General features: G+C 39.3%; 1 protein-coding gene and 1 non-coding gene across 2 annotated transcripts; both read left to right on the top strand.

Annotated features, from left to right (window-relative positions):
* The first annotated feature begins 15 nt into the window (after positions 1–15).
* Positions 16–26,080, top strand: tmod2 (tropomodulin 2). The gene is given in 11 exon segments (XM_007906081.2): positions 16–266; positions 9,024–9,229; positions 10,475–10,631; positions 19,126–19,197; positions 19,200–19,247; positions 19,531–19,611; positions 20,084–20,214; positions 21,482–21,589; positions 22,388–22,531; positions 22,866–23,010; positions 24,233–26,080. Coding segments are annotated over 10 exon segments (1,047 nt in total). The 5' UTR covers positions 16–266; positions 9,024–9,103; the 3' UTR covers positions 24,268–26,080.
* Positions 14,321–14,392, top strand: trnat-cgu. The gene has a single exon. It is a non-coding gene; the product is annotated as a tRNA-Thr (tRNA).
* Positions 26,081–27,848: the final 1,768 nt, after the last annotated feature.

Below are 27,848 nucleotides of genomic sequence, written 5' to 3'. Positions count from 1 at the left end.
GTGTGTGTGTGTGTGTGTGCGGGGGGGAGGGGGGGGCGAAGGAAAGCAGAGGCCACGCCCACCCTCCTTTGCGGCAACCGCGAGCGAGAAGGCGACTCTCGCGCGGCCAGTAACCAACTGTCAGAGGAGCGAGCGCGAGAGGGAGCGCGAGAGAGCGACGGTTGGCGGCGCCCAGAGCGGCAGCGAGCGAGCGAGTCACCGACCGACTGACCGACCGACAGAGAGAGAGACCCGAGCCCCAGGTCAAGGCCTCCCTGCGTCGGCTGGTGAGTGACGGAACACCCGTTGTCACCTTGAAATGGGCGGGAGGGAGAGAGAGAGAGAGGGAGACACACACACACACACACAGGCAACGGACACGCCTTAAACAAACCTCCCCGATACCTTCTTCCTCAGCAGCAGCAGCAGCAGCAGGAGGTGGAGGTGTGTGTGTGTGTGGGTGGCGGTTGGGAACCGAGGAGGAACCGTAAGCGTTGAGCGAAGAGAGAGAGAGAGAGAGAAGGAGGGAGGGAGGGAGGGAAGGAAAAAATGAGACTCCGAGCCAGACGGTGTGAAGTCGATGGCCCTCCGCTTAACGGGCGGGACTCCCTTCTTTTTTTCCTCCTCCCTCTTCATCGTCGAGCCTTCCCCCCTCCCCGGCATTACCTGCTTCCGAGGTGCGGGGGGTTGGGGGGCGGTGTGTGTGTGGGGGGGTGGGGGCGGCTCTCAGACGGCTTTTGGTTTCACCGCCCACCCCCCTCCCTCCCCTCTCCCCTCCCCCCCTTTTGACATTTGCGGTGTTTCTATCCAAGAGATTGCTCCCTGGGGGAACTCTCTCTTATTCCCCTCCCCCCTTCCCCCCCCCCCTCTCCCCACCCCCCCTCTCTCCCCACCCCACCCCCGGACGAAGTATTGCAGGAAGGGATCGGCTTGGTTTGCGTGGGCAGTGCAGTGCAGCCCTTTAAAATATGTATGGGGTGTGTGTGTGCGTGTGTGGGCGGGCTGGCGGGCGGGCGGGCGGGCTGGCGGGCGGGCTCGCATCCCTGCAACATAGCCCCTGTAATCTCGCCCATGTTTACGAACTGTTGATGTGCCGGTGAACTCTGCCAACGGCTCCGGGGTTCTCTGAGGCTCCGAGGTGCTGAGCTTGGCGATAGGGTGTTGGAACCCGACCTCAGCTCCTTCTGGCGGTCTTAAGTTCGCTTCCCGAGCGCCAGGAGGCGCGACTGCCGACAAGTCAGACTGGCGGTGTCGGCCGCGGGCAGGCGTTCCTCCCGCTCGGCGCCCGCCGTAAGCTTGGCACCGGAGGGGAATTCGCAGCGTGGCAGACGGCGGTGGTTTCGGCCGGTTTAAACTCCCCGGCAGTGCCCTGCGCCCACATTGGGGTCACCGAGCCTTGGCTTTCGCCCGCCGAAACCTGCAACCTTTTTGGGACTTGAAACTGGCGTTTTGCACCGAAAAATACATAGTCTTAACCACTTTACAATACATCCTGTTAAGTGCTTTGAGGTATCATGATGATGATGATAATAATAATAATCCTTGCCTTTGATATAGCGCTTTTCACGTCTTCGAGACGTCCCAAAGCGCTTCACGGAATAGACTGTGAAGTGAATCGACTGTATATTTGTGGGCGAACGCGGCAGCCAATTGCGCACAGCAGTGTCCCACAAACAGTCGTGGATTGAAAATGACAATTTTTTTTATTATTGTTTTGTTTTGGAGGGATTATTATTAGGTGTGTGGAGTAAGGAAACTTGCCCAGTGGAGTCCTGTAGCTCAGTGGTTAGAGCACTCGCTTTGCAAGTGAGAGACCTGAGTTCAATTCCAGGCAGAGGGCGAAACCTTGGGCAAGTTTCCTAACTCCACACAGAGCCTAATAATAATCCCTCCAAAACCAAAAACAATAATTCAATTGGTCATTTTCAATCTACGACTGTTTGTGGGACATTGCTGTGCGCAATTGGCTGCCGCGTTCGCCCACAAATATACAGTCAATTCACTTTACAGTGTGTTCTGTGAAGCGCTTTGGGACGTCCTCCCGACGTGAAAAGCGCTATATCAAATGCAAGGATTATTATTATTATTATTGCCCAAGGTTTCGCCCTGACCTGCCTGGAATTGAACTCAGGTCTCTCGCTTGCAAAGCGAATGCTCTAACCACTGAGCTACAGTACTCCACGATAATGTGATATGGTGCTATATCAAATGCAAAAATTATGAAAATAGTAAGTTGAATGTAGATTCCATTTTAGACAAAGGTGAATTTCCATGGGTATATGGGATGCATACATGGAAATCTTGTCAGGTTTGAATAATCTTAAGCACAGTGATGAGTTTCTGTGTGTGTCAGACACTTGGTTGACCAACCAAAATTATCTATGCAGTGTCAGATTTCGTTTGTTTAGATGGATATCTTCCACTTGAAGTCATCAAACTTAAGTTTCCAAACCAAGCCACCGTATGCAAAGTTTGTTTGTCTAGTATGCATTGTGCACATTGTCCCCTGAGGAACTTCCCTTGGTTACCTAATTCTGAGAAGTGGAGGTTTGCAAGAGCTTTTATAGTCGACCAACAAAATATTTTTTTTAATTCAATATTTCTTGATCCGTGCAAAAAATCGAGGGGGAAAAAAAATGAAAACACACTACCGATCAAACACGAACTTACCGAGACCCTTGTGACTGTTCGGCGGTTGGGTTTCTTTTTGACAACCCAACAAGCCGTTTCTTAATGACCCAGTGGGCCAGTTCCGGCCCGTGGGCCACAGGTCAGTCACCACTGCTCCAGTGATTAGTCTGTGCCACCCAGTTCTGTCAATGAGCCAGTCTGGCTGGTCCATCGTCAACAGCACTCTGGACTACTCCAGTCCAGTTAGGTATTGCATAATCGTAGTGCAATATTTAACCTGTGGACCTCATGCTGGAAGTGGTCCACAGGGCTGTCAAGAAGTGGTCCCTGAGCATTCGCACACGTCTAGGTAAGTTCAGGTTTGATCGGTAGTGTGTTTTCAGTTTTTTTTCTTGATTTAAAGCATAAGCAGCTACTGTAGATAAACCAATTTGATACGAAAATGTGATTTTGTAACTATGAAATCCATCCTCATTCTTTGTTGCATTTTATTTCAGATTGTGTGAAAACACCAATGTTGAACGAAAATGACTACAGATCGTTTTTTTTAAATACTTATCAACAATAATATAAGTTCAGTGTGTTTGAAGAATATAGTCTACCTCTGAATTCAGATGAGATCGGCTTTTGGTTTTACAATGTCACTTCGATGTGTTTTCAGGTTCTTAAAATTCTCAGTTTAAATACATTCATAGTAAAATTAAATGTTGAGTTTAGTCTAAGGTCAAAATAACTGTATTAACTGAAATAACAAGTAATTTCCTTGGCTTTGTGGTTGATGCTGTCAGATCCCTTCCGATTAGATTAATTCTTTTTAATGACTCCCTGAAATTTGTTCCATTGAAATGCGATTCATATTTTATGTTATATACTGAAAATGGGAAGCCTCAGACATTTCTAAAATAATGACACTTTCTCATTCCATTTCATTCCTTCTGAAATTATGGACAGTCAAGTTTATGTTTTTTAATCTGCCACTGTTAACATGTAATTAGAATTTGGCAGTCTGAAAATCGTTTTTATTGGATGGTGTGGGGACAGAGAAGACGTGGCAATAGTGAATGTTATTGCAAGATTTATCTCTTTGACTGTGCCTTTTTCACCACTCCCCCCGAAGCTTGGACTTCTAGTCAGTCATGTGAAGCACTTTAAGAAATCCCTTGACATGAAAGATGCTATATAAATAAATTAATATCTTGAAGTTGAGTTACTCCAATCCTAGTAGGTACTGATTTTTTGGATCTTTTGAAGAGTTATGATGGTATGTTGAATATTGACAACTAAGAAATATTTATAAGAATCAAAATTCAACCATTTGATCTTGGTTGGATTGAGTTCATTTCGACATTTTCACTTAGTTTCCTTACTCCACACACCTAATATTAAACCTTTTTAAAAAAAACAATAATAAATCGGACATTTTCAATCCACGACTGTTTGTGGGACACTGCTATGCAGTTGGCTGCCGGGTTTCGCCCACAAATATACGGTCAATTCACTTTACAGTCTATTCTGTGAAGCGCTTTGAGACGTCGAGAAGATGTGAAAAGCGCTATATCAAATGCAAGGATTATTATTATTATTACTTGTTTGGTCTCCTGGCTGCTAATTGGTTTACTCGTACAAATAGGCCTCTGTGAATCTGTGATAAGAACATAAGAAAAAAGATCAAGGTCCACCTATTTCACCTTCCACCTTCCTGACGGTCACATGCACATATGTCCCAAATTACCTATGTACTATAATACAAATTATGCTTATATCACCTTTCATATTGGGAGGATGTCTCAAAGCGCAAGTATTTTGAAATACTTTATGCAGCATTAAAGTCCTTCTGTAAACTGTTAACCTACGAACATTCTGTTGTGTATGAGTGTGGTTTATCAGATATTCTACATCAGCTCATGCAGGTAGATTGCCAATCTTGTGATTCTTTGTAAGTAGTTTTCTGCTGTAGGCCCATCCCTATTAAGACGGTGGGTTCACACTAGCTTTTGCTGTTTCTATAGTTAGCAGAGAATCTGGATTGTACAGACTGTCTGGATTGAACTTTGGTCCTAGAAGTGAGAGCAGAGTATAAAGTCCCATGGCTGTACGGAATACTCCTTGGCAATAATCTTTCTGGGCCCAATATTTTTGTTTCGCCCACAAAATATGCAGTCAATTCACTTTACAGTGAATGTCTCGAAGATGTGATAAGGCGCTATATCAAATGCAAGGATTATTATTATAACATTCAAATAACTCAATGGGGACAAGAAGAGAACTGTTGGTGAACAGTCTGTTTAAACAGGCTATTGTGTGCTGTCAAGTAGATGTGTAACATGGTAATACCAGGGCTCCATAATCCTGCTGCATCCACTTAAATTAATAATGTTCTGTGCATTTTACAATGTTTACATTATGTTGCAAAATGATATAATATTAGTTATACAGATTCATTGTATTTATTATGATTTGTAATCTTGTGCTGATTTTAAAGCATCAGCTTAAAGGGTAAACAGCTCCTTATCTGCATTACATTTGTTGTAATGTTTCATAGAGAACATCCATGTTGAGGTCTGGTCTTGGGCCTAGAACATTCTTGATTCAAATTCTGGTTGATCCTAGCAGCCCTTCACCTTTTTTGAGGTGGATTTTACAATGAATACCTCGTCTGCATTTAACTTGGTTTGGGGCAGAGGGTGTTTAACTGAAATCTCTTTATACTTGAACTGGCTCCAAAGGAACTGGACTCTTAGCTTCACATTAATTGAAGTCACTGATGATGGTTTACCACCTGTCCCTCTTAAATGTCCTCAGACCAAAGATCCTATGAGCAGTGGGTTCCTTGCTAGACAAGTATTGGGAAATTTACTAGTGATGTGTACTGGAATTTTGTGCGGTTAGCAATAGTTTATTTGATAAACCCATAGTAAATACTCATCATATAATGCTGGGTCATACTGTATTGTCCAATGATACCTTGGTTTCCTGTCATATGGTGCAAGCAAAGCAACTGTTATCGACTTCGGAAGCAGTTGGGCTCAGGAGATAATTTAATAATAGATTCCGTGCTGTTTTTTTTAAAAAAAGCCTGCTCTGTGGTGATCGTGTAAATGTTCTCCACTTCTTCCCAGTGATTGCCTTTTTATTATTAATGCTATTTTAGTACAGTGGAGTCTTGATTCTGTTAACTAGTGAATAAGTGGGACACTTGTCTTCAAGTGTCTTCAAGTTATTCAGGGGTGGTGGTAGGGGGGGCATTTGCCAGCTGATCTGGTTTGATGGTTGGACACGTTTGTTAAATCTGAATCCAAATGGAAGTATTGTATGTTGTATGTTGTTGAAGTAAGTTCATTAGCATGTTTAGTGCTGCTGATGGGTTTATCTGTAATCATACTGTATATGATTCCCAAGTGGCTGAATTAGTTATCTCAACCCTGCTGCTGTTCCCCCAATGTTTTTTTTAAATAAAAGTAAAACAAGGGATGCAGGCAGCATCTTTCTGAATAATTTCTCTGGCTGGTTAAATTCTGCATTGATCAGATTATTATATTTTGGCAGTCTGTTTAATATAACAAATACAAATGAAGAATCCTAAACGCTTGTGATGAAATATCAATCCACTGGACTGCACTGTTTGAAAGTGATGCCTTAAAACACACCATCGTGGGATCGACATGTATGGTTCTAGAAATTAATTTGATGGTATCTGATTAAACACAGCACAGTGAATCAGAAAATTTCAATTGAAGTTTGGGTGGGGGAAAGAGATCCTTGATAGGAGCTTGGTTTCTTTCCCTCTCCCATTTTTTCGTTCAATTGGGGTTGCTTGATGAGTCGAATAATGGCATCCAAGCTTATGCCTCTGTTGAGATTGGCTAAAATGGTGCTTGCGGTTGAACCTGTTTTGTTCTACATGTTCTAGTGTTGCACTGTGTAGTGCCTTTATCTTCAATGCCATTAAGATAACTTCATGAAAAATTTGGTTAAATTCTTCATGACTTTTACCTATGACTGGGTTTTGAGTAACTTTTCCCCCTTGTTTACCGGCATTACTGTTTGGATTATGTATAAATCTGCCCCACCCTGTGGAACTCCATCCCGTTGTCCCTCCGCCTCGGCCCATCTCTTGCCTCCTTCAAGGCCCATCTCAAGACCCTCCCCTTCGACCATGCTTTCGATCACCCTGCTTTCCCCTCTGCCCTCCACCCTTCCCAATCCCGACCCCCAGCTCGGGTCTGAAATTCTGACTGTCCAGCACCTTGGGGCATCCTCCCGACGTGAAAGGCGCTCACAAATGTAATTTTGTTGTTGTTTAATCACAATTTTGAAAAATTGTTTCTTATCCTGCAATTTTCTCTTCTGAAAATATCCACACCAAACTTTAATTCAGCTTAAATTATTTTGCTTTTTTAGGCAACCGACCATTTTTTGTGATCAGTTGTCAGGGAGTGACAAGAAAAACAGCTGTGTGCACTGAACCCACCCTTCACAAATGATTTCATCTTGAAGTAACTGACTATCCACAACTTAATATTTTTCACATTCTTGACATTTTCTTAGCTATTGTCAGGCGAAAATGCCCTGAAGCACAGTGGACTTGGTTGGATCTCTATGTCCTTTTGCCTGTACTCCATTGAATTCTGCAGTTCTTTAGGGTTGCACTCTTTTATTAAATACTAGCAAAAGTTGTTTGGGCAAAATTATGTATAGACAGACAGTAGACTTACTATAGACTTATGCAAAATGCACTTCACTGGATTTGAAGTGAGCAAAACGCATTTAATGCATTATTGGTGGAACTGTTGTGTAATAATAATAATAATAATAATCCTTGCATTTGATATAGCGCTTTTCACGTCGGGAGGACGTCCCAAAGCGCTTCACAGAACACACTGTAGAGTGAATTGACTGTATATTTGTGGGCGAACGCGGCAGCCGATTGCGCACAGCAATGTCCCACAAACAGTCGTAGGTTGAAAATGACCAATTAATTATTGTTTTGTTTTTTTGGAGGGATTATTATTAGGCTCTGTGTGGAGTAAGGAAACTTGCCTAAGGTTTCGCCCTGACTTGCCTGGAATTGAACTCAGGTCTCTCGCTTGCAAAGCGAGTGCTCTCACCACTGAGCTACAGGACTAATACTGTAAATGTGTCTACAAGTTTGGCTCAAATGTTTTACAGAACATTTTGGAGTCCTGCAGCTCAGGGGTTGGAGCACTCGCTTTGCAAGCGAGAGACCTGAGTTCTATTCCAGGCAGAGGGCGAAACCTTGGGCAAGTTTCCTTACTCCACACAGAGCCTAATAATAATCCCTCCAAAAACAATAATAAATTGGTCATTTTCAATCTACGACTGTCTGTGGGACATTGCTGTGCGCAATTGGCTGCCGCGTTCGCCCACAAATATACAGTCAATTCACTTTACAGTGTGTTCTGTGAAGCGCTTTGGGACGTCCTCCCGACGTGAAAAGCGCTATATCAAACGCAAGGATTATTATTAGATCGTTTTAAGTAATGCAGAATTCTCTTGCTTTGTCAGAAATGTGGGCTGAAACCATTTAAGTTTTATTTTATATTTTATGTTTTGCAAGGGAACAATGTCGATGTACAAATGTATAGTATAGGAAGTAGTTTGATTAGTAGATTGCTGTGATATCAACCATAATTAGCAGATTTTGATTTGCAAGACTGAAGGGTAATTAATTATTGTAAACAAGTGTTGGGTGTATCTGAAAGCTAATGTTTCCTGCTTGAGATTTGTTATTGAAACTCTGGGTGCATAATTCCCAATTGTTTGTGATTCTTGTTTCTCTTAATTGTGCCAAATCTGTCATGGCAAAGAGAATTTCCTAGTACTGCAATTGTAAACTCCTTCCCCCCCTCCTACCCCACCCTATCAACTTTGTGCAGAGATGTTGAGATTCCAGTGTCACTTACTTGCATGAGTTTGTACGTAAGGGGTTGTCTGGTTTTGAGACAGTATATTTTGTCTTTGAAAAGGTGGTACAACACTTTGTCACGTATTTGGTTTTGTTTTGAAAGAGCATGGGCAGATATGTTTTCCATTCTAATCAGATTTCTTCTTTTCTCTCCCCTTAAATTGATAATCACTTATGTAATCACCGCAGACACTTTAGTAAAAAGGGTATAAAAATCAAAACTATCATGTAGTTTGGACCCATTATCCAAACATAATATATAATGCTCCTTAACAAACAATTTGCAATTAGCCATGATATTGGAAACCACAGTACATCCTTCCATTTGTGACTAACTGATGCTTATTTTTGTGAAGCCGGATAAAGTAACATTTCAGCTAGACTTAAGGGAATTGTTTTCATAAACCTAAATTAATTTACTTTATTGTCTGATTGTGTTTTGGGGAAGCTTTATAATGTTGTATAATTCATTTTGCAATGTTTGTAGGTAACAAGCTGTTCTTCACCTGGCCAACAACTGCATTGCCGAGGCCTGCATAGTGTGATTAAGTGATCGTTGCAGAAGAAATGGCGCTGCCATTTAAGAAGGACCTGGAAAAGTACAGGGATATCGATGAGGATGAGCTGCTCAACAAACTAACAGATGCTGAACTAAAGCAACTGGAGAATGCTTTAGAAGAGCTGGATCCAGAGGTGGGTCTATGATTTTTGACATTTTAGATTAACATTCGTTAGTTTGTGCCTCTTCAAAAACATCTTGCTGGTTTTTGAACAGCAAGGTTGTGTAGGTGATCTGAGGCTTGCTAATGGAAATGTTTGTATTAGTTATGAGTTGAGAAACACAATCTATTGAATGAATTTTTAAATCCCTTAAAGTCCTCATGTTGGAAAAATGCTGCTATTACAGGAAATGGATCTGATTTGTTTTTAAGTAAAAAGCAGACCTGTATAAATGAGGCTCAGATCCCCCTCCCACGTGGGTATCAATATTTTGTTTCTTTAGTCCCTGGCACTGCTGCTATATGTTGGTCATCAGCAATTATGCAATAGCCTGGAGACTTTCTCTTTCTCTTCTACCCTTCCTTGGCCTCTATTTGGCATTTCACTGCACGCAACACGAGTGGAATCGGTGTGAAGGAGTCCTCCTTTTTTAAAAAAAAGCTCTCCCCATTTCCTTGAGGAACAAAGTTAGACTTTTTAAACTAAATTAGAAGTGATTTACACATACAGTACTTGTGCTTGGATGTTCCTTCCTGAACTTTGCTACTTAGGAATATGGTTGCAGATTTTTTTTCCACTGCCAAGTTTAATTACCCTCCCACCCCCTCCATTCCTGAAGCTATCTGACTCCTTTTCTGCTCTATTGAGCAGAGTTCTATGAGGGACAATTGCTTTGTCCAAGCACCCCTACAGTTGGGATACAGAAAATCAGTCAGCTTTCCGTCATCAGTTGAGATGATTTAATTAGCCGTACAGTCCTAGGCACGGGAGGGGAAAACTTGGATAAGATTTGCATTCTTGATTGTTATCTCCTCTTCTCCCCCTGCCCCTCTCTCAAAGCTAGAAAGTGTGCAGAGATAAAATAGTCTGACTTTTGTCTGAACTCACTCATGAAGAATGGCCATTTGGGTGTGTTACTTGGAACCAGCCTTCAAAAGAGATGGGGAGGCAACTAGCAGCAAATTCTGAAGACATATGAAAACATGCTATTGTAACTAACTGCCTTATGCAATCGGATTATTCATAAGCACCCTTTACATCCAGCATTATTTCTGCAAGAAAGAGTGGTGGGTGATTTTGGCTGCAAAATGAGATTTCAGCTACTTGTAAGGAGTAGGAAAGATGTTAAAGTAACATTATTCTACCATTTGGGATCTGTTGTGTCCTTCAATTTTTATTTAAAAAAAATTAAAGCTATTCTGATGTTTCCTCTCCTAGAATGCACTGCTTCCAGCAGGTTTTCGTCAGAAAGACCAGACTGGCAAAAACCCGACGGGCGCCTTTGATAGAGACAGCCTTCTAAACTTCTTAGAGAAGGAGGCTTTAGAATATAAAGACAGGGAGGATGTTGTTCCATTCACAGGGGAGAGGAAAGGTAATGTACCATCTTTTTACTCGACACTTCATATTTTTTTCTTGAGGTTTGCATGCTTATTTTCTTAAATAAATTATGAATAGACAATCTGGTTTAATTTTTTATCAATTGTGAATTAAGCAGAACCTGGCAAAGCCGTGTGCAATTGCTGTATCTAACCATAATTTCATCAAAATCTTAGGCATGAAAGTATTAAGTATGGTTAGTATAGTTAATTTGCATAAACCATCTTCTAAAATTGGATGGCATAGTGTTAACATGCCTATGTTTTTGAAGCTAATAATATGTATGCAATTGGTTTGTCTATATTAGAAATGTTGAAAAACTATGAATTGTGCTTAATATGAAAATATAGTGTTTGGACTCCACAGGCCTATTAGTACAAATTTCATTGAGTGCCTAATACTGTATTCCATTTTCTACATTAGAATGATTTAAACATGGTTGTAAATTGTAAACATTTGTTAAACCTTGTGTTAACCAAATAAGTCTTATCTGCCTGTTCAGGTGGACTTAATAAAAATGCACACTGACTTGCGATGTGTCGGCTACAAATGGCAGCATGGAACCCTTATTTGTGAAGTCCTGTAGCTTAGTGGTTAGAGCACTCGCCTCGCAAGCGAGAGGACCTGGGTTCAGTTCCCGGGCAGGGCGAAACGTTTACCTCGCAGTAAGTAAGAACCCATTTGTTAGTCGATTGGCAGATCGCTTTTCCGGGGTTAATAATCCCTTTGGAAAAAAAAGGGATTATCGCCCACAAAATATACAGTCGATTCACTTTGCAGTATAATCTGTGAAGCACCTTGAGATGTCTCAAAGATATGATAAGGTGCTATGTCAAATGTAAAGATTTATTATAAAACCTCAATGTTTGATTACAGTAAGGCTAAAATCTAGAAATTTCTTACAATATTGAGAATTTAGTAGTCTACTACATCAAAAGCAAATCTAATTCAATTGCATTGTAATAAGAAACATATGAGGGGCTTTAACTTCTCTACCATGCATTAGCAGCACCAATTACAGACTTTAATGTACTGTAACAGAGGAATACCTTTTTTGATCAAATATTGAGATTTAATGTTTTCGTCCTGCCCAAATGAAATTCTATGGGAGCGAGTTGATGACCACCTTTGAACTGATTGGACTTATTTATCTACATGAACTGTTTGTGCAGAAACAGCTTTAATTTTGCTGAAACAACAATAGAAGTTTAGGGCCGAGAGAAAGCTATATGTATGTATTGTTTTTTAGTCACATTTTCCAAATTATCTTTCGTAAATAAATGGCATAGAATTTAAGTATTAGCGGTGTGCTAATATTAAAGTCTCACAGCTTCCAGGGATGATTAGCTTTTGTAGTTCAATTTAATGTCCACAATTTTACCTATCCTAAAATGTTTTATCTTGAAGTCCAAGGGTAGCTGGTGTCATTCCCTCCCCCCAAATTGCCATACATCTGAATTGCAAATCTGGTTTAATTTTATCAATTGTGAGTTAAGAATCTAAAACAAAAACGTGTGCAACCACTGTATCTGTGATGTGTTGATTTTTTCTGTGTAATCATTTTTATCAGAGTCCAGCTTTATATTGAAATATTCTGTTCTGGTACACCTGCAGGTGTGTGTAAGAGAAATGGTAGTTTTGAGAAAATGGGGAAAGAAGTTGTAAACTAGAGTATTTGTGCATTTGTCATACTACATCAGTACTTGTATTAATCTGTGGGTTTGGTATTGACAACTATTTTTAAAGCTTCATTTTTCTGATCTCTAAATGAGCTGAAGTATTTGCATTTTATCAGTTGGTTACGTTTCCTGTGGCCTATTTGAAACATCCATTATCCTTTCTTTGCCCTTATTCTTGAAGTTGAGCGGCAGAATTCAATCTTTTCAGGTTAAACAATGAGAGCAGAGATGAAACTACTCTTCTGTTTCTGTTTCTCTTCTGTTGCACCTGACACAGATGTATAAAATCAAGTGGTCTTTATCTTGCTTTCTCCCCGACTCTGCATTTATTGTGCCTAACCATCATGTATATCAATGTTGCGTTTTTGCCTTTTGACCATTACCTCACCTGCTGCAAGATTTGTTCAAATGTCCAGAAGCTAAAGTGATTAGGTCACAGTTTTGGTGAAACACCTGAAAAACCAGATTGCTATTACTGAGTGCTTGGTATTTGGGATAAAGAGTTATAGAAGATTTGACGAGCCACATGGCAGTTTTTCTTGCTTAACCTGTGAGTTTTACTGGAAGGCTAAGGCTCCAGACCTAGTTAATGCTATGCTTTAGTTGGATGAAACTGCTATTAATGTCTTTGTCACTGCCAATAATGCCAGCTTTATCCATGGTTTAGAAATATTATCAGAGGACCATAGCTCATGTAGAAGATCCATAAATGCCGAGCATCAAAGCCTGCAGTTGGAAGAGTTTGCAAATTCTATTGTAGGGATTGTGGCATCATTCTGCATGAAGAAATTCTGTAGATAAATGTTGCTGGCATTGGATGATTAAGTTGTTATCCATCAACAGTCTCTGCACATTTGCTGCCTTGCTCTACAGAGTACAAATTGCACAATTCTAATTATAGTTTCTCTGTAAGCTTTGGGAATCTTAAGTGATTTCTCCTGTAGTTGGATTCTTGTAGCTTATAAGCAAGATGCACTACCTCGGTGTGATTTTAATGATTTTGCAACAACAACAAGAAGATTACATTTGTATAGCGCCTTTCACGTTGAGAGGATGTCCCAAGACGCTGGACAGTGTACAGCATTTCAGTTAACTTCTATTTCAGTTAACTTCTATTTCTGGGTAATGAGTCATAACTAACTTGAAAATTGAACCTAGAATTACGATACAGTAAATAAGCACAATCAGCATGAAATAATGGTTAAAAACTTCTGCTACTTGCCTATGGTAAGTCTCCAACTTACCTTAAGGAGAATCCCTAAGTATAGATCAAGTATTCCTCTTTGTTTCTCCCTAGTCTTTTCTTCTCCTCCCCCTCTCTCTTCCTGGCATCAAAAAGAATTGGTAATGTTTGTTCACAAAACAGTTTGTGGTGAGGTTGTTTACCCAACATTCTTGACTGAAATTAGCATACAGCTAAAACATTTTTTTGGAAAAGAGACAAAAGGAAAAAAGTAAGACTTTCAATCAAAACTATTTATATATAAAAAAGGAAATGAATGAAATAGAAGACTAAAGTGGTTGGTTTGCTAAGGGGTACAGTACAATAAGAGAGTAGAAACACCCATGCTCCACCAAAATTTGTTAATCGTGTACTGCAACAAAAATTGCCTTCCAATTTTCGACTGGGCGGAAGGCGGTTACTCATGTTGGAATACAGTTCCACAGCATTGACTCACTGTTCAGAAAATTCATGTGTTTGAGTGGGGTGGGGGGTGCTAAAAGACGAGTTGAAGCTGAACCATATTCTCAACTGCCATCAACCTGGGCATTTCCAGTAGGACTGACTAGATTGCAGGAGGAATCCTGACTTTCACTTTTCTTCCAATTCCCTGAGACACAAAGATTGGGTTCACTGACACAAAGCTATGCTTATGCTGGCCAGTCCAACATTTTTTCTCTGTTCTCCAAAGTATATGAATTACTGAATTGGCAAAGGCATATTTCCTACCATTGTAGCACCTTGTGCACCTTTTATTTTGTGTATAGGGCAATGAATTTGTGTAGTCCTGTAGCTCAGTGGTTAGAGCACTCGCTTCGTAAGCGAGAGACCTGGGTTCGATTCCCGGCAGGATGAAACCTTGAGCAAGTTTCCTTACTCTATAATAATACTGATAATACCTCAAGAAAAAACCCAATAATGGTCACTCAATCCACGACTGTTTGTGGGTGAAACACGGTAGCCAATTGCGCACAGCAATGTCGCACAAAGATACAGTGAATTCACATTACGGTATATTCTGTGAAGGGCTTTGCGGCATCTGGAAGATGTGAAAAGTGCTATATCAAACACAAGGATTATTATTTTTATTATAATTCAGAGATTGCACTTTGCAGAGGAATCTCTATATCACAGCAGTTACTCGCTGAATTATACTAGTTATTGCTGGTGCATGCACTGTAACCAAGGAATGAATCATGCATGAAGTGAACATCAGCGTTCAATAAACTGATGTTCAAGTGCTTTTTTTGCATGGATTGTGACTTCGCTGCTGCATGCAGTTTTAATTTTCACCTTTGTGCTGTGTTGATTGTTGCTCAATCTGCCGATTCTTTTGTGGCTTCTATATATTGCTAACCAGTGCTCTCTGCTGCTTGTCCTATGCCAACCACAGGAGCAGCAGCTGGTGCCACCTCAGGTGAGAATCCCAGAATTGAAAGTCTTGCTCTTTATTTTAAATCAAGATTTTTTTTGGATGCAGAATGTACCAGTCAAACCAAAGGTCTTGTATCTCCACGTTTTTTACATCCAGGAGTCAAACCCAGGCTGTTTGTGGTATTGTTGTTGAGTTTAAAGGAGGCATTTTTGGCATCCTAGCGTTTTTTGATCAATCCTTTTTTTTGTTTACATACAGTGCAAATGACCCTGTCTTGTTTGGAGGAATTGTACTGACTGTGGTTTGCAGATGATCTGAATTGGCACATATGGTTGAAACGACTGAATTTATTTAATATTTGTATCTGCTGCTATGCTTATTATCCCTCTTGAGCTGCTTTCCTCCCCAATATCATAAGAACTATGTTAACAAAACTAAAATGAATTTTAAAAGATGATGGCAAGAAAGACCTTGGTGTTAGTAAAATGTATTTAAAAAATTCTACTGAATTCTACCCACTAAAGACCCAATTATGTGTGTGATTGTTCAGGACAATTTGGTTTACATATGGGCTTCATCTAATTCTACTAAACTCAACAATTTAAAAAATATTGTGCAATGCATAACATCTCAAAATGACCACAGCGCAAGCAGTAATCCAAGTGAAAAAGACTAAGCCGTGCATATGTTCACTGTTAAAACTGCAAGGATTTGGCACAAAACTTGTCTTGTGTCATCAGCAGAAAATGTTAGTCATTTGAAACCACTCAACTTTCAAACTGTAGGAGTAAGCTGACTTCAGTATAGTTTAAGTGCTTTTGGCAAACTTCTTTTGTAATGTAATATAGGATTTGAAACGATTTTTATCCAGGCGATTCCATGAACTAGTTATTCTAGTGGTGGAACTCATCAGCATGGTTGGTGAATACTATTTTCTGAATCTTGCACTGCCCTGGTTGATGTTTAAAAACTTGATTGCCAAATGAATTAAGTTTGATTCATGTTTCACCAGTTTAGGGTGTTTTTGTGGGGGAAGGGTAGCTTTATCATACTTATTGCCTCTATAATGGATTACAGCAAGGAATGAATAGTAAGGATGCAGTTTTTGCATACATACCACGATAAATTATTGCTGCTTAATGTCACTTAGACATATTTTATAAGCCCCACATGTTCAGATGAGTTATTGTGGTACATTTTTTTTTGGACTAATGTCAAACCTGCAGTTTATTTTTGCATTGAGTGGGGTTACTTATGCAGCAACTGCAGTTTGTTTAAGCTAAGTGAATACTTAAATAGGTACAATTGCTATGCAGGGCAAACCCCCTTTGTAATGCAGTCGTCTAGGTCCAATATCAGAGACTCCATTAAAATGGGGCGTTGAAAATGGCCAACTTCTTGCTCACGCTGTTGTCGCTTCCTGTGCATGCACAGGGCACAACAAATGGCATCTGTGACCTGAGTATCTGGACACTTGCCAGTTTTTAGTGCTGGAAGCCACAAGTGTTCTGTACTTCTAGTAACTAGAACAGTACACCCAAATTAAAAGCGAGCCCATGCTTAGCAAGGTGCTTAATAACGGAGCTACCCTATATCAGATTATCATTTAATTGTCCCATTGATGTGGCAAATATTAAAAACTCAGCCATCATTCTAACAAAACTAAATCCAAAGATAATTGAAATGTCCATGAAAGTGCAATTCCAAGCACCCAATCTGGGTAGTTTGACTGACCACTCTGCTGTCTGTTCTCATGCTGACCCTCAGAGTACAATTGTTTTATCTTCTAAGTTTCATGGTCTCTAATTTCTTTCTTTAAGCCACTGATCAGTAAAGTGCTTTTTTGTAGCTGCTTACGTTTGTTTGATATAGTAGCAAAGAACTTCATCAGTAAACATATTCTGAGACGCTTTACGAAATGTTTTTGGTTTGTGTACATTTACAGAAGGAAGCTTATCTAGCAATAAATGCTGAGACCTTGAAGTTCCTGTCATTAAATGGGAATGTTTAAACCTCATGAGGCAATAGGGGGACTTGAAGGGCTTTCTACATGAGGATAAACTCAGTCTACCTCCCCCAGACCCCTTGCTAACCACTCAATTATATGAATAGCTAGATGTTTATAAGTATGGCTGATTTCCTTATGAAAACTATGTAATCGTAAGTATTTCTATGAAACTGAGTGGTATTGACAATGAGAGTGGAAGGCTATTTTCATGATTTGCATTCTCTGTGGCTGGAATAGTGATCTTAGAACAGGAGTGGATGGGTTTTAAAAGGGTAGTTATAGCATTACTAATTCCAGTCAAAACTTAAAACTGATAGGGTTAAAGAGATTGCATTAAAACTTGTGCATGTTTATGTAGTTATTTATTTAGATATCGGCATTGTACTTTGCATGATTTATTGAGAACACAATAGTACTTAATGACTGACGAGTATAAATGTGGAACTAACGTACCATTAGAACTAAAACTTGAGATAAATTCCTTAATGGATGAATATACTCATTGCTTTAAAATAAATCGTATTCTAATACTGTAGAATATATTACGAAAACGTCTAATTTAATACTGCTATCGGTAAACACGGGGCCTACTAAAATTATTAGGATGGGTGCAACTTGAATTTTTTTCAGAGAGATTAGTTGGATGGTCACTTTATGCTTACATAAAATATGGTCTGTTGTATAAAAGGATTTCCTTACTAAACGTCCAGCTGAGGTGGAAATGCTTTGACCAGATGTTTAACTTATTATCTGGTCCCTGCAGAATTCAATCCTTTTTAGTTTAGCACATTTGTAAACTATTTAGTATTTCAAACCAGTTTAAGTGTCATTTGATACATGATAGTCCTTAGTTTTTTTTCCTAAAACAGTATACAGGGCCATTTCTAAACCTTAACAAACTGCTGATTCTCAGTCAGAATCTGTGTCGCCATCAATAATCTCACTTGTGAAAGGGGCCTACGGTTGCTTCTGGTTTCTGTCTAGGTTAGTTGCTCTGGATTCGTGAATTGAATTAATCACAGTATAAATTGTATTAGATCTGAGAATCATTTGCAAAAGCTGTTTTTAAAGCAAAGTTACTGTTCTGATGGCTAGGTGGTTTGTGTGCTAAGTGCACTGCCCTTTCACCTCTGGAAACTGACTTTAAATTACACACAGGCTCATGGGATTTAAGTCTTTCCAGTTTCATTTCAACCCAAATCCCAGTGAGCGCAAAATGACATCATCCCTCAGAAATGAACTGTCTTGTTTAAGCCAAGGGTGGCTCATGTGGGGAAAAGAAAAATTCAGGAAAGCTAACTGATGAGAAGCCATCGCCTCTCCTAGAAAGAAGGATGATGGACTGTTTTGCATCAGATGTTGTACTTTTTACACCCCACTCTGCAATACATAAAGGTGATGATACTGTTTCCAGAGACAGTGACAAGTTCTTTCCTGGCTGTGAGTGGCCTGTGGGCACAAGCCAGCAATGCTTGCCCCCTCCTACCTCATATCTGATCTTTGTGTACCTTCCTCAGAGACTGAAGAGGGTCACAGTTCATGAGTTGATGCATGTGCATTTTCTGTGATGCTGTGAATTTTTGTCCTGCACAGTTAATGGGCTGAATTCATACGCATTAGCTAGCTCTGTACGTTTGAAGCTTTCCTGCAATGTAAATGTGGTTCACATGGATTAATTTGGTCTATTCTCACTTCCAGCTTTGCATTCTTTGGAAATTAGCTTTGGGAAGTACTGTAGTCTTTAGTGTTGGATATCTGGCATTAGCCGAACTCTTCGTAACTTTTATTTCTTCCTTTGTAGCCAGTATGCATACTGTTAAGGAACCAGCTTGAAGCTTCATCCTTATTGTACCCAATATAATAATAATAATATAATAATGTACAATTACATTGTAGGCTAACACTGAGGCGAACTTCAATTTTGGGTTGGAAAGCAATGGTGATGTTGCTTGACTTGCTGGATCACTTCCAACTCTGCAAAAAGTACAAATGCTGTAAACATGACTCATCTCTGTTGACTGAAATGAAAACGATTAGTTTTCTAGGCTATCTCGGGAATATGCAATTTGATATTTTTAACTACAAATTTTTCAAATTCTTAAATCATTGGATATTGTTTGCAACATTGATATTTACAGGATGGATAAATCTGGTGATCTAACAAAATTTACAGTTTGGGAATTTATGTCCATTATTACGTAACAGGAAAAGCATGGGTACCCAAACGGAAGCCTGTGGAGCAGCGGGTTGAGGAGAAAGTGACCCTGGATCCAGAACTAGAGAAGCCCTAACCAGTGCGACAGATACAGAGCTCTGTGATCTTGCAGGTAAATGGATTTCTATGGAATATTTGAAATTCTGCTTATGTTTGTACACTTTTATCAGACAAAACTTTTCAGTGGGGAAAGGCAGAATTGGAATTCCCTCTTCCTTGGAAAGTGAATCTGATCATAATGATAGTGAAAGGGATTCAGATGCTTTTTGAGATACCACATGGCTACATTTAACATAAGCTAAACTCTCACCTGAGACAGGTAAATTTGAGTGAGGGAATGTCAACTGTAATTGTCTTGAGGCAGTTGTTGAAAGTACATTTGCTTCCTGTTTCAGCCATTCTTGGAATGCACACGCTGAGCAACACACAGTTCTACGATGCCATTGGAAATATTGGTAACAAAGAGGGCTTCAACAGTAAGTGAACACTATTTGTTTTCTGGGTGAGAATCTGTTCAAAACATAATTTTACTTCACCATTGGTTCTGTCAGTTATATTCTGTTTTTAGATACATTATATACTTTTTTGAGCAGATTGCTGTTTCTAGTACTGTTGAAAGATGATTTGTTTGATTCATGTAATACAAAAAAAAAAAAAAAAAAAAAAAAAAAAAAAAAAAAAAAAAAAAAAAAAAAGTCAAGTTAATAGAGTGAAAAAACAAACTAAAAATTTATAACAAATATCAGAGCAAAAAAAAAATTGTTTGTTAGTAACATATATTAACTCACTTTCTTATTTTGCTTACTAAACTTTTCTTAAATACCAAGTTTTTATTTGACGTGTACATACAAAATGATCCGAACAGTTAACTTCTTTGTTCTGACATTTCTGACCACATAATTTGTACTTTCACGCATCACAGCTGTTCTAATCAATGGTGCTTTACAGATGTTGTCAAAGGTGAGAAGGTCAAACCAGTTTTTAATGAACCTCCCAACCCAACAAACGTAGAAGAAAGTTTACAAAGAATAAAAAGCAACGATCCTGGACTGGTGGAGGTTAATCTTAATAACATAAAGGTGAGAATGCAATGCAAAAACTACATGTTTCTGTATAAATCATTGTGAAACTATACTTACTGTATTTGTACAGTTCTGGTTGCCACAGTACAAAATGAATATTGGAGAAATTGAAAAGATACAGAGGAGGGCAACCAAAATGATTGAGGGAATGGAAGGACTGGACTATGAGGAGTGACTAAGTAAATTGGGCATGTTCACACTAGAAAAAAGAAGATTGAGAGGCAACATGATTGCTGTCTTTAAGATTCTAAAGGGGCAAAACAATATACAACAACCACAACAAGATTACATTTGTATAGCCCCTTTCACATCGGGAGGACGTCCCAAGGCGCTGAGCAGCATATAGATCATGACAGGCTTTTTCAACTTGTCCAGAATAGTAAAACCAGACGACATGGCCTACGATTGAAGGGGTAAATTCAGAATGAGTCGACGCAAACACTGTTTCAGTGAGGGAATAGTGAACCTGTGGAACAGGCTCCCGAGGGAGATGGTTGAAGCAGAAAGTATTGATTCTTTCAAACACCGATTAGATAGTTTTAGAAAATAACATTATGGGATATAGTACATAGGTAGTTTAGGACATATGTGCATGCGACCACCAGGAAGGTGGAAGGCGAACTAGATAGACCTAGCATTTCTTATGTTTTCATATTTGTTTCCGATTAATTTCCTGTTAAGCGATTATGTGTGAGCATGGTTGAAATTTAAATTTTTACATTATATTACCAATGTAATTCCTCAAATGTACATCTTGTATAAAAATAACCAAATACTTTGTGCTGCAGAGAATAGCCAACTTTAAGCTTCTTGGTTCTCCTAGAACTTTGCCCTCTGGTTCACCGACTGAATCATTCGGCATACCTTTTTTTACTTTTTGGTTTAAGTATATCTAAACCAAATGGAGTTTCACACAGACCCCACTTTCAGATGGAAATTCCCCTTTTGTCTGGAGCGGAATGTATTCTCTCTCTCTCCCCCCATGGAGGGACACAGTCTGCTTACTTCGTTCTGCCTGCTCTAATTTTGTGTGGAAAAATTGATTTGTTAAAAGTTATACAGCACATTGAAGGATGTGCATTTTCCAACTAAACTTTTAATCTCAACTGAGATTTTGGGAGAAAGTTGCTTAGTGGAGACTAAGCTTTATCTTAAGTTCAATTGCTCTCTAGTACACTTATAGAAACTCTGGCTGCTTCTAAATGGTTATTGGAGATGGTCAATGTTTCACAACTTGGTGAATATATCTTTGATTTATATTCAGAACATTCCCATTCCAACGCTAAAAGACTTCGCAGAAGCCTTGAAGAAGAATACAAATGTGAAGAAATTCAGCTTGGCAGCAAGTCGGAGCAATGATCCCATAGCCCTTGTAAGTTTTTTTTTATTTAACTTTTGTTCTACAACTGCAAATGACAGTGAGAAGCAATGCCTTTTATTCTTGCCATGGTTTTAACTTGAAATGCGTCCAGAGGGATGATCTGAAAGCCATATTTTCCAGTTTGACGTGCATAAATGTCGCAACAATAACGTTAACAGTTTCACTCACTTGCGGTACAGGGAGAAAATATAAAGCTGTAGTCACTGGTATGACGTGCACACTTTTTGCTGCAGTAAAATTTAATGTGGGAGCTGGATGGAAAATATCTCACTTTCAAATGACCTGTTAAGGCAAATGAAATTAGTTCTATTTGAAGTGTTGCCATTAGCCTCTTTGCAGTAGTTAGTTCAACATTTTAAAAATAATAAAGATAGCCAAAAACATTGTTGGTTGTGGGAAAAAAATGTTCAAAATACATCTTGATAATATTAAAGTAGACTTAGAATGCTGGCTGCTCTATGCTAACTGATCTCAGGCCAGGATTCTACAGATGGATTCTCTGAATCGTGTCTTAAATAGGATCCGTTTCTTTCTCTCCCTCCCTCCCTCCCCCTCCCCCACCACACCAACCACCAACAGCACGAAGAAACTGGGACACACTCAGCCACTGTTTTGAGTTGGCAAACAATAGGTGGAATAAATGAAGCCTGTGCTAAAGGACTACATTGCTGAATTATCAGTCGGAATTTGCATTTTCAGTTGTAGCTTCTGTTTCAATTTTGCATTTGATTATTTTTTTTACTTGTTTATTTGAAAATGTCTTATTAGTGTTCCCTTTTTTTGTTTAAGTCTTTTGCAGATATGCTTCGAGTAAACAAGGCTCTTAAGAGTCTAAATCTAGAGTCCAACTTCATTACCGGAGTGGGTATACAGGCAATTATAGATGCATTGAAGGAGAATGAAACGCTATCGGAGATCAAGATCGACAATCAGGTACAGGTGACAATATACGTATCAAGAATTCTAGACCTGAAATATCACTACTTCACCATGTAGTGCATTTGCCCAGTTTGCTATTGGGGAACAATGTTTTGTTGGGATTCTTTTACGTGCGTTCCTTTCCTGTGATTAAACCCATCTCAACTCTCTACTTCTATCCCATTGCTCCCAAACGCTACATTAAGCCTCCGTTCAATTTGAACCTGATGTTTAACGTGAAGCAGCTACGAAAGTAATTACAGCGAGGCCTGTAAAAGCAAACATTTTTTTCCCATAATAGCCCACTTCTAATTTCAACAGCTACCAAACTCTCTAACTTTGTTCACAGCGTCAGCAATTGGGTGCCACCGTTGAAATGGAAATTGCGCGGATGCTGGAGATAAACACCGCAATCCTTAAGTTTGGGTATCATTTTATGCAACAAGGACCACGAACCAGGGCTGCAGCTGCCATAACGAAGAACAATGATTTAGGTAAAATGTACAGAAAATTATCCACTGAACAATATATTCTATGCTGCATTTTTGTTGCTTTTACTCTCAGTATATCTTTCCAGCCTTTGCCAGACAATTAGAAGTAAAATGTCCAGCCATTTGTGAGGAGTGTTAGCGAGCATCAATGCTTTAAAGCACCATTAAATCATAATTCCGTGTGCAGGAATGAGGTAACTCTGGTCTTCTGTAACCAGGAAAACGCCACTTAAGATGTGTTGACAAGAACATAGTTTGTGTAACCGCCACTTTTCATTTCCCATTCTTTCCAGCCGCAAAGCCAAACAAGGAAAGTGGAGGTCAAAGTTACGAATATACAAAAGTGTGCTTTCTGAACTTATCCATTCCCTCTTCCCTTCTCCCCCCCCACTTCATACTTGAAATGAGAACATGTATGTTAAAGGCATCAAGTACAAAGGCTGTCTTTCACTTCCTTTCCTCAGACATCTGGAATATAGATTCACTGAACTTTCCATCTTAATTTTCTATATTTTTTAGTTTTCATTTTATGAAGTCTAAACTCCATTAGCTTTATTTATCTTGATGGGAGGTTTTCTTTGTTTATATTCTTTACTGTCTGTCCAAGTTTACTGTTACATTTTTTTTAAAAATTGCCTTTAGTTCAGTTGTGGGCTTCTTACACAATTTTTCCTGTTAAGTCTTTCAATTCAAAGTATTGATACGGTCGATCAAGGAAATTAAGCACTTAATGTGAGCCTGCATGTAGAATGGCTCAGGTGACATGCAGCCACAGATGAAAGCATTGACTGCTGTCATAAAAGATTGCATGCTGGATTAGTTTATCTTGAATACCTGTTAATTTCTCTCGTGTTATTTCTTCAGTCTGTAGATTGAGTAAATTGCTGTTCACACACCTTGCCATCTGGCCACCCATGACTCCTCAAACGGTATCAAGTATAGAGTTGTTGAACTAATTTACACATTTCTTGGGTTTTGTGTTTGTACTAATGGCTGGTTTGGAGTTTTCTCTTTAACCTTGCTTCACGGCTTGTATTCTAATCTCAGTCCTATTAGAATCCAGTCTTGCAGGCTTTCTCTGAAATCAACTTCTAAAATATATTAGTACATTTGTGGGTTTTTATTGCTGTGTTTTGCATCCGTTTCGTTAGACGTGCTTTCATAACAACTCGTCTGTGTGCAATTCATTAACTTGTTTGGTTTCTCTTTTTATTGTGTTCCACAGTCCGTAAAAAGCGAGTTGAAGGAGATGCATATTAAAGTAATCTGGAAACTTTGCCTGCCTGGTGCTGTATTTCGTCCTATGGAAGATCCACTACAATGCATTGGGCACATCGCCAAGCCTAGATCAAGGCATTCTCACACTTTGCTGTCTGGGTAGAAGGGAAAAGACTGGAATTTCACCCCCTCCACTGTTATTATCAGTAAATGTAATCTAGTAGTGTAACTTTTTTTTTATCCATAAACATCACATTTTTTTTCTTTTCAGGGGACTTCTTAACTAGCACCAAACTCCATAAAAACGGGTGTTTTCAAAAGATGTATGTTAAAATGTCCCATGGCAGGAAAAATGTTTGACTTGAAATTTGCACAGTGGTCAATGTCAAGTATTTTTAACCTTTTTTTATATAAACTGTAATAAAAAGCTGTGCTAAATTGTAGAACGTGTTGTGCAGTTAAGTGTCATTTTGTACTGCACTTTAATATTCATTCCACTGTATCAGGATTCAAATCACAAAACTTGCAAACTTTTAAACGTTTTTTGTATTAATGCAAATAACTACTGTGAGTTTTTTTTTTCTTGAGACTCAAGATTTTTTTTGCAGCTTTGTTCTAGCTGTGCAGTGGCTGAACCACAGCCCCTGCAGGTGACTTTGGGTCACTCTTCCACGTGGGTGTACTGTGGTGAGAACGGTTAAATCAAGGTTTTAAACACAGGGATATTTGTTCAGCCTTTTTCAGCCCCCAAAAATGCTACTTCGCCACCTTCAATTTGTTGGTATTCCTTTTGCTGCAAATCACGTTATGATACCAAAACGTTTTACATCGACGGAACTCTTCATAGAAAATACAAAGTAATACGTTTGCAGTTTGGGTTCCAAATACGTTAGTCAGCAATAGTAACAGTTTAACCAAAGATCTAATTCTGGGTTCTTTGCAGTTTTACTTGCAGTGCATTTCATAAAATCCTGCAAGCATTTCCAGCAGAGCAATTTGGGCTCTTGGAGAGCGGAAGTATTAGGGAAATTGATCTAAATCAGTCCGTGAATCAAATGCTAACTTTTTTTTTAAAGGAATCCATGCCAACTGCACTGAAAGCTACATACAGTCATTTGAATTTTTTTTATATATACTGTATCCCCTTTATGGAGTTCTTAAATTTGTTTTAGTCTAACTTCACTTACACTATCTGTGGCAGCATGATCATTGGAGGAAACATTCCGAATGTCGGGAGTATGTTGGGCATGCTAATATCATTGTAATGACGCTTAAAGGACCAAGTTGTTGTAAATGCTGTGTGACCAAGTTGTAGGCTTATGTATTTTGTCTGTGGTTAAACTATATTATGATAATGGGGTGAGTACTGTAGCTCTTATCAATGTTCATCGACCGTGTATAATGTCTGTTCCCCCCCCTCTCCTGTCAACTAACACACCACAAAGGTTTGCCATTTTTCAGATATACAATTAATATGGGTATGTAAAGAAAAATTGCCATAAATGCTTGAGTGTTGAAACATTTCAGCTTGCCTGCAATGCATAGGGTCTTGTTTTTACATGAATGGAAACGGTTTTGTGGTAGTAAATGCTTACAAGTTAACCTTGGATGTTGGAAAATATTTGTACAGCTAGCCTCTGCAACTGGCAAAACACTCACTTTGACGAGATGTTCGAGTTTTGTATAGTATTAAGTATTGGGTTGCAACCTATTAAAATTCAGTTGCGTTTAAAAATGAATTGAGCTGTTAAAAGGAGGGAAACTATGTTTAAAAAATAAATGCTGAGTATATTGTAAATGTACAGCATTTGATGATGATAACATGTGGGATAATAAACATTTTTAATAACTCGTTTTTCTTGCTCACTCATTGCAATCTTGTTTGTTCAAATCGCTAAACGTTATGCCTTGAGCAAGCGGAGAAAATAGAAACTCTTGACCATTAGCAATGAGAGACTCTCAAGATCTTGGAGCTGCCTTGTAGGGGAATTTTGACCCTGATGTCTTGAAGAGATCATGTAAACCTAATTTGTTTCACGTGAATCTCCAATCAATTGGTTAATTTTTCCTACTAATTGGTTAATTTAGTCCACTTTATCCGTCCTTGTGCTACAAGCAGTACATTCATTTCAGTTTATCAACTATTGCCTGGAACAATAAACACTGCCACCAACCTTTTTCTAATCTGCCTGAATCTACTTTCTGTGGCTGCATTTCGGGCCTGGAGCATGTTTCTATTATTAAATCTTTACATTAGACCTGATGAGCTAAATATAAAACATTGTTGAATAGAGTACAATGCAACTAATCTTACCTGCTGTTTGTCTCCCCTTGTACTGAGGTAAAGAGCTTTTTACTTGGAACTGTAAGAGTTCCAGAGCAAACAATTGTGCCTTCGAGCCGCAGCTAGGCTAGAGGACAGGGTTACTGTTCTCATTCGCAGCCTTGTGAAGCAAGCTTCTCCCAATGCCCTGAGCAACAATCCTCCCAACTAAAATTATCATTCACTTCATGGCGGTTTGTGGATCATTGCTGCACAAATTGACTCCCGCATTCATTTACAAAGTAGTTGAACCATTTAACTTATATTCCATGATGCGAGTTGAGATGTCCTGATGTGAGGCTTCATCAAATAAGGATTAATATTCCCAATTCTGTTGGGGAGATTGTCACCCCAGACTATTCCATTCCTTACACCTGGAAAAGCATTTTTTTTTCCAATTTGATTTTTTTTTCACTCAACGTTTCAGTAATGCACATATCGAACAGCACTACTCTTGAATGTGATCTTGGTGCGGAAAATTGTCAACTGTTGGTTGGTAACATGTGACTGTTTCTGCTCCAGTGAATATCTCGTATTCAAAACTGTGCCAGCTGTGCTATCAGACGCAAGACAAAAAACAGCACATTTCCAAACATTGCTTTTACAACTTCAAACATTGTTCTGCATGCTTTTGTCACGCGTGACCAATAAGTGTTCAGCCTACGCCTACTACTTCACTCTTAATGTATATCACCCCAGTTAGTATTAGAATTCCACTTAACATAGTATGTAAATACTCATTCTATCCAGCGTCTGAGTTTAAAGGCGGTCAATGTTCCCATTGTATGGATGATTGAGCAGTATGCTGTCTCATCTACTGAACAAGATGTCTTTGTCCTCGGTAAGATTTTTAAAAAAAAACAACTAAATGCCAAGTGTTGGGTTGTGTCGTTCTTCATCAACATGCAAGATTAGGGTCAATAAGAATGGTGGCTTTTACCTACTAACAGGTGGTTCAGAATAATTGCTTTGAGTAATCTCTACAAAGTATTGCTGACTTATGTTCCAGGGAGGGCGTATTTAAATTGGCAGAATCATGCTCAGCTCTGCCTTAAGACTTGAGCCCTCTTAAGTTACCACTATAATATACCACTATTGTAATAACATCCAGTGTATTTGGAGCATAATGTGCAGGAAAAATATAACGCTCTTTCTTTGAAAATGATCCACCAATTATCCAAAATTATATAATTGAGATGGGTCTTGAAGGAGGCAAGGGAGGGGATGAGGCAGAGGGACTGCGGGATGGAGTACCAGGGGGTGGGGGCAGAGTGTCAGAAGACCAGCCTGCCAATGTTGG

Source organism: Callorhinchus milii, unplaced genomic scaffold (genome assembly GCF_018977255.1).
Source record: "Callorhinchus milii isolate IMCB2004 unplaced genomic scaffold, IMCB_Cmil_1.0 Scaffold26, whole genome shotgun sequence".
In the NCBI taxonomy this organism is placed as follows: Eukaryota; Metazoa; Chordata; class Chondrichthyes; order Chimaeriformes; family Callorhinchidae; genus Callorhinchus; species Callorhinchus milii.
Note: the sequence above shows the minus strand (reverse complement) of the source record. Positions and strands in the feature narration are given on the sequence as shown.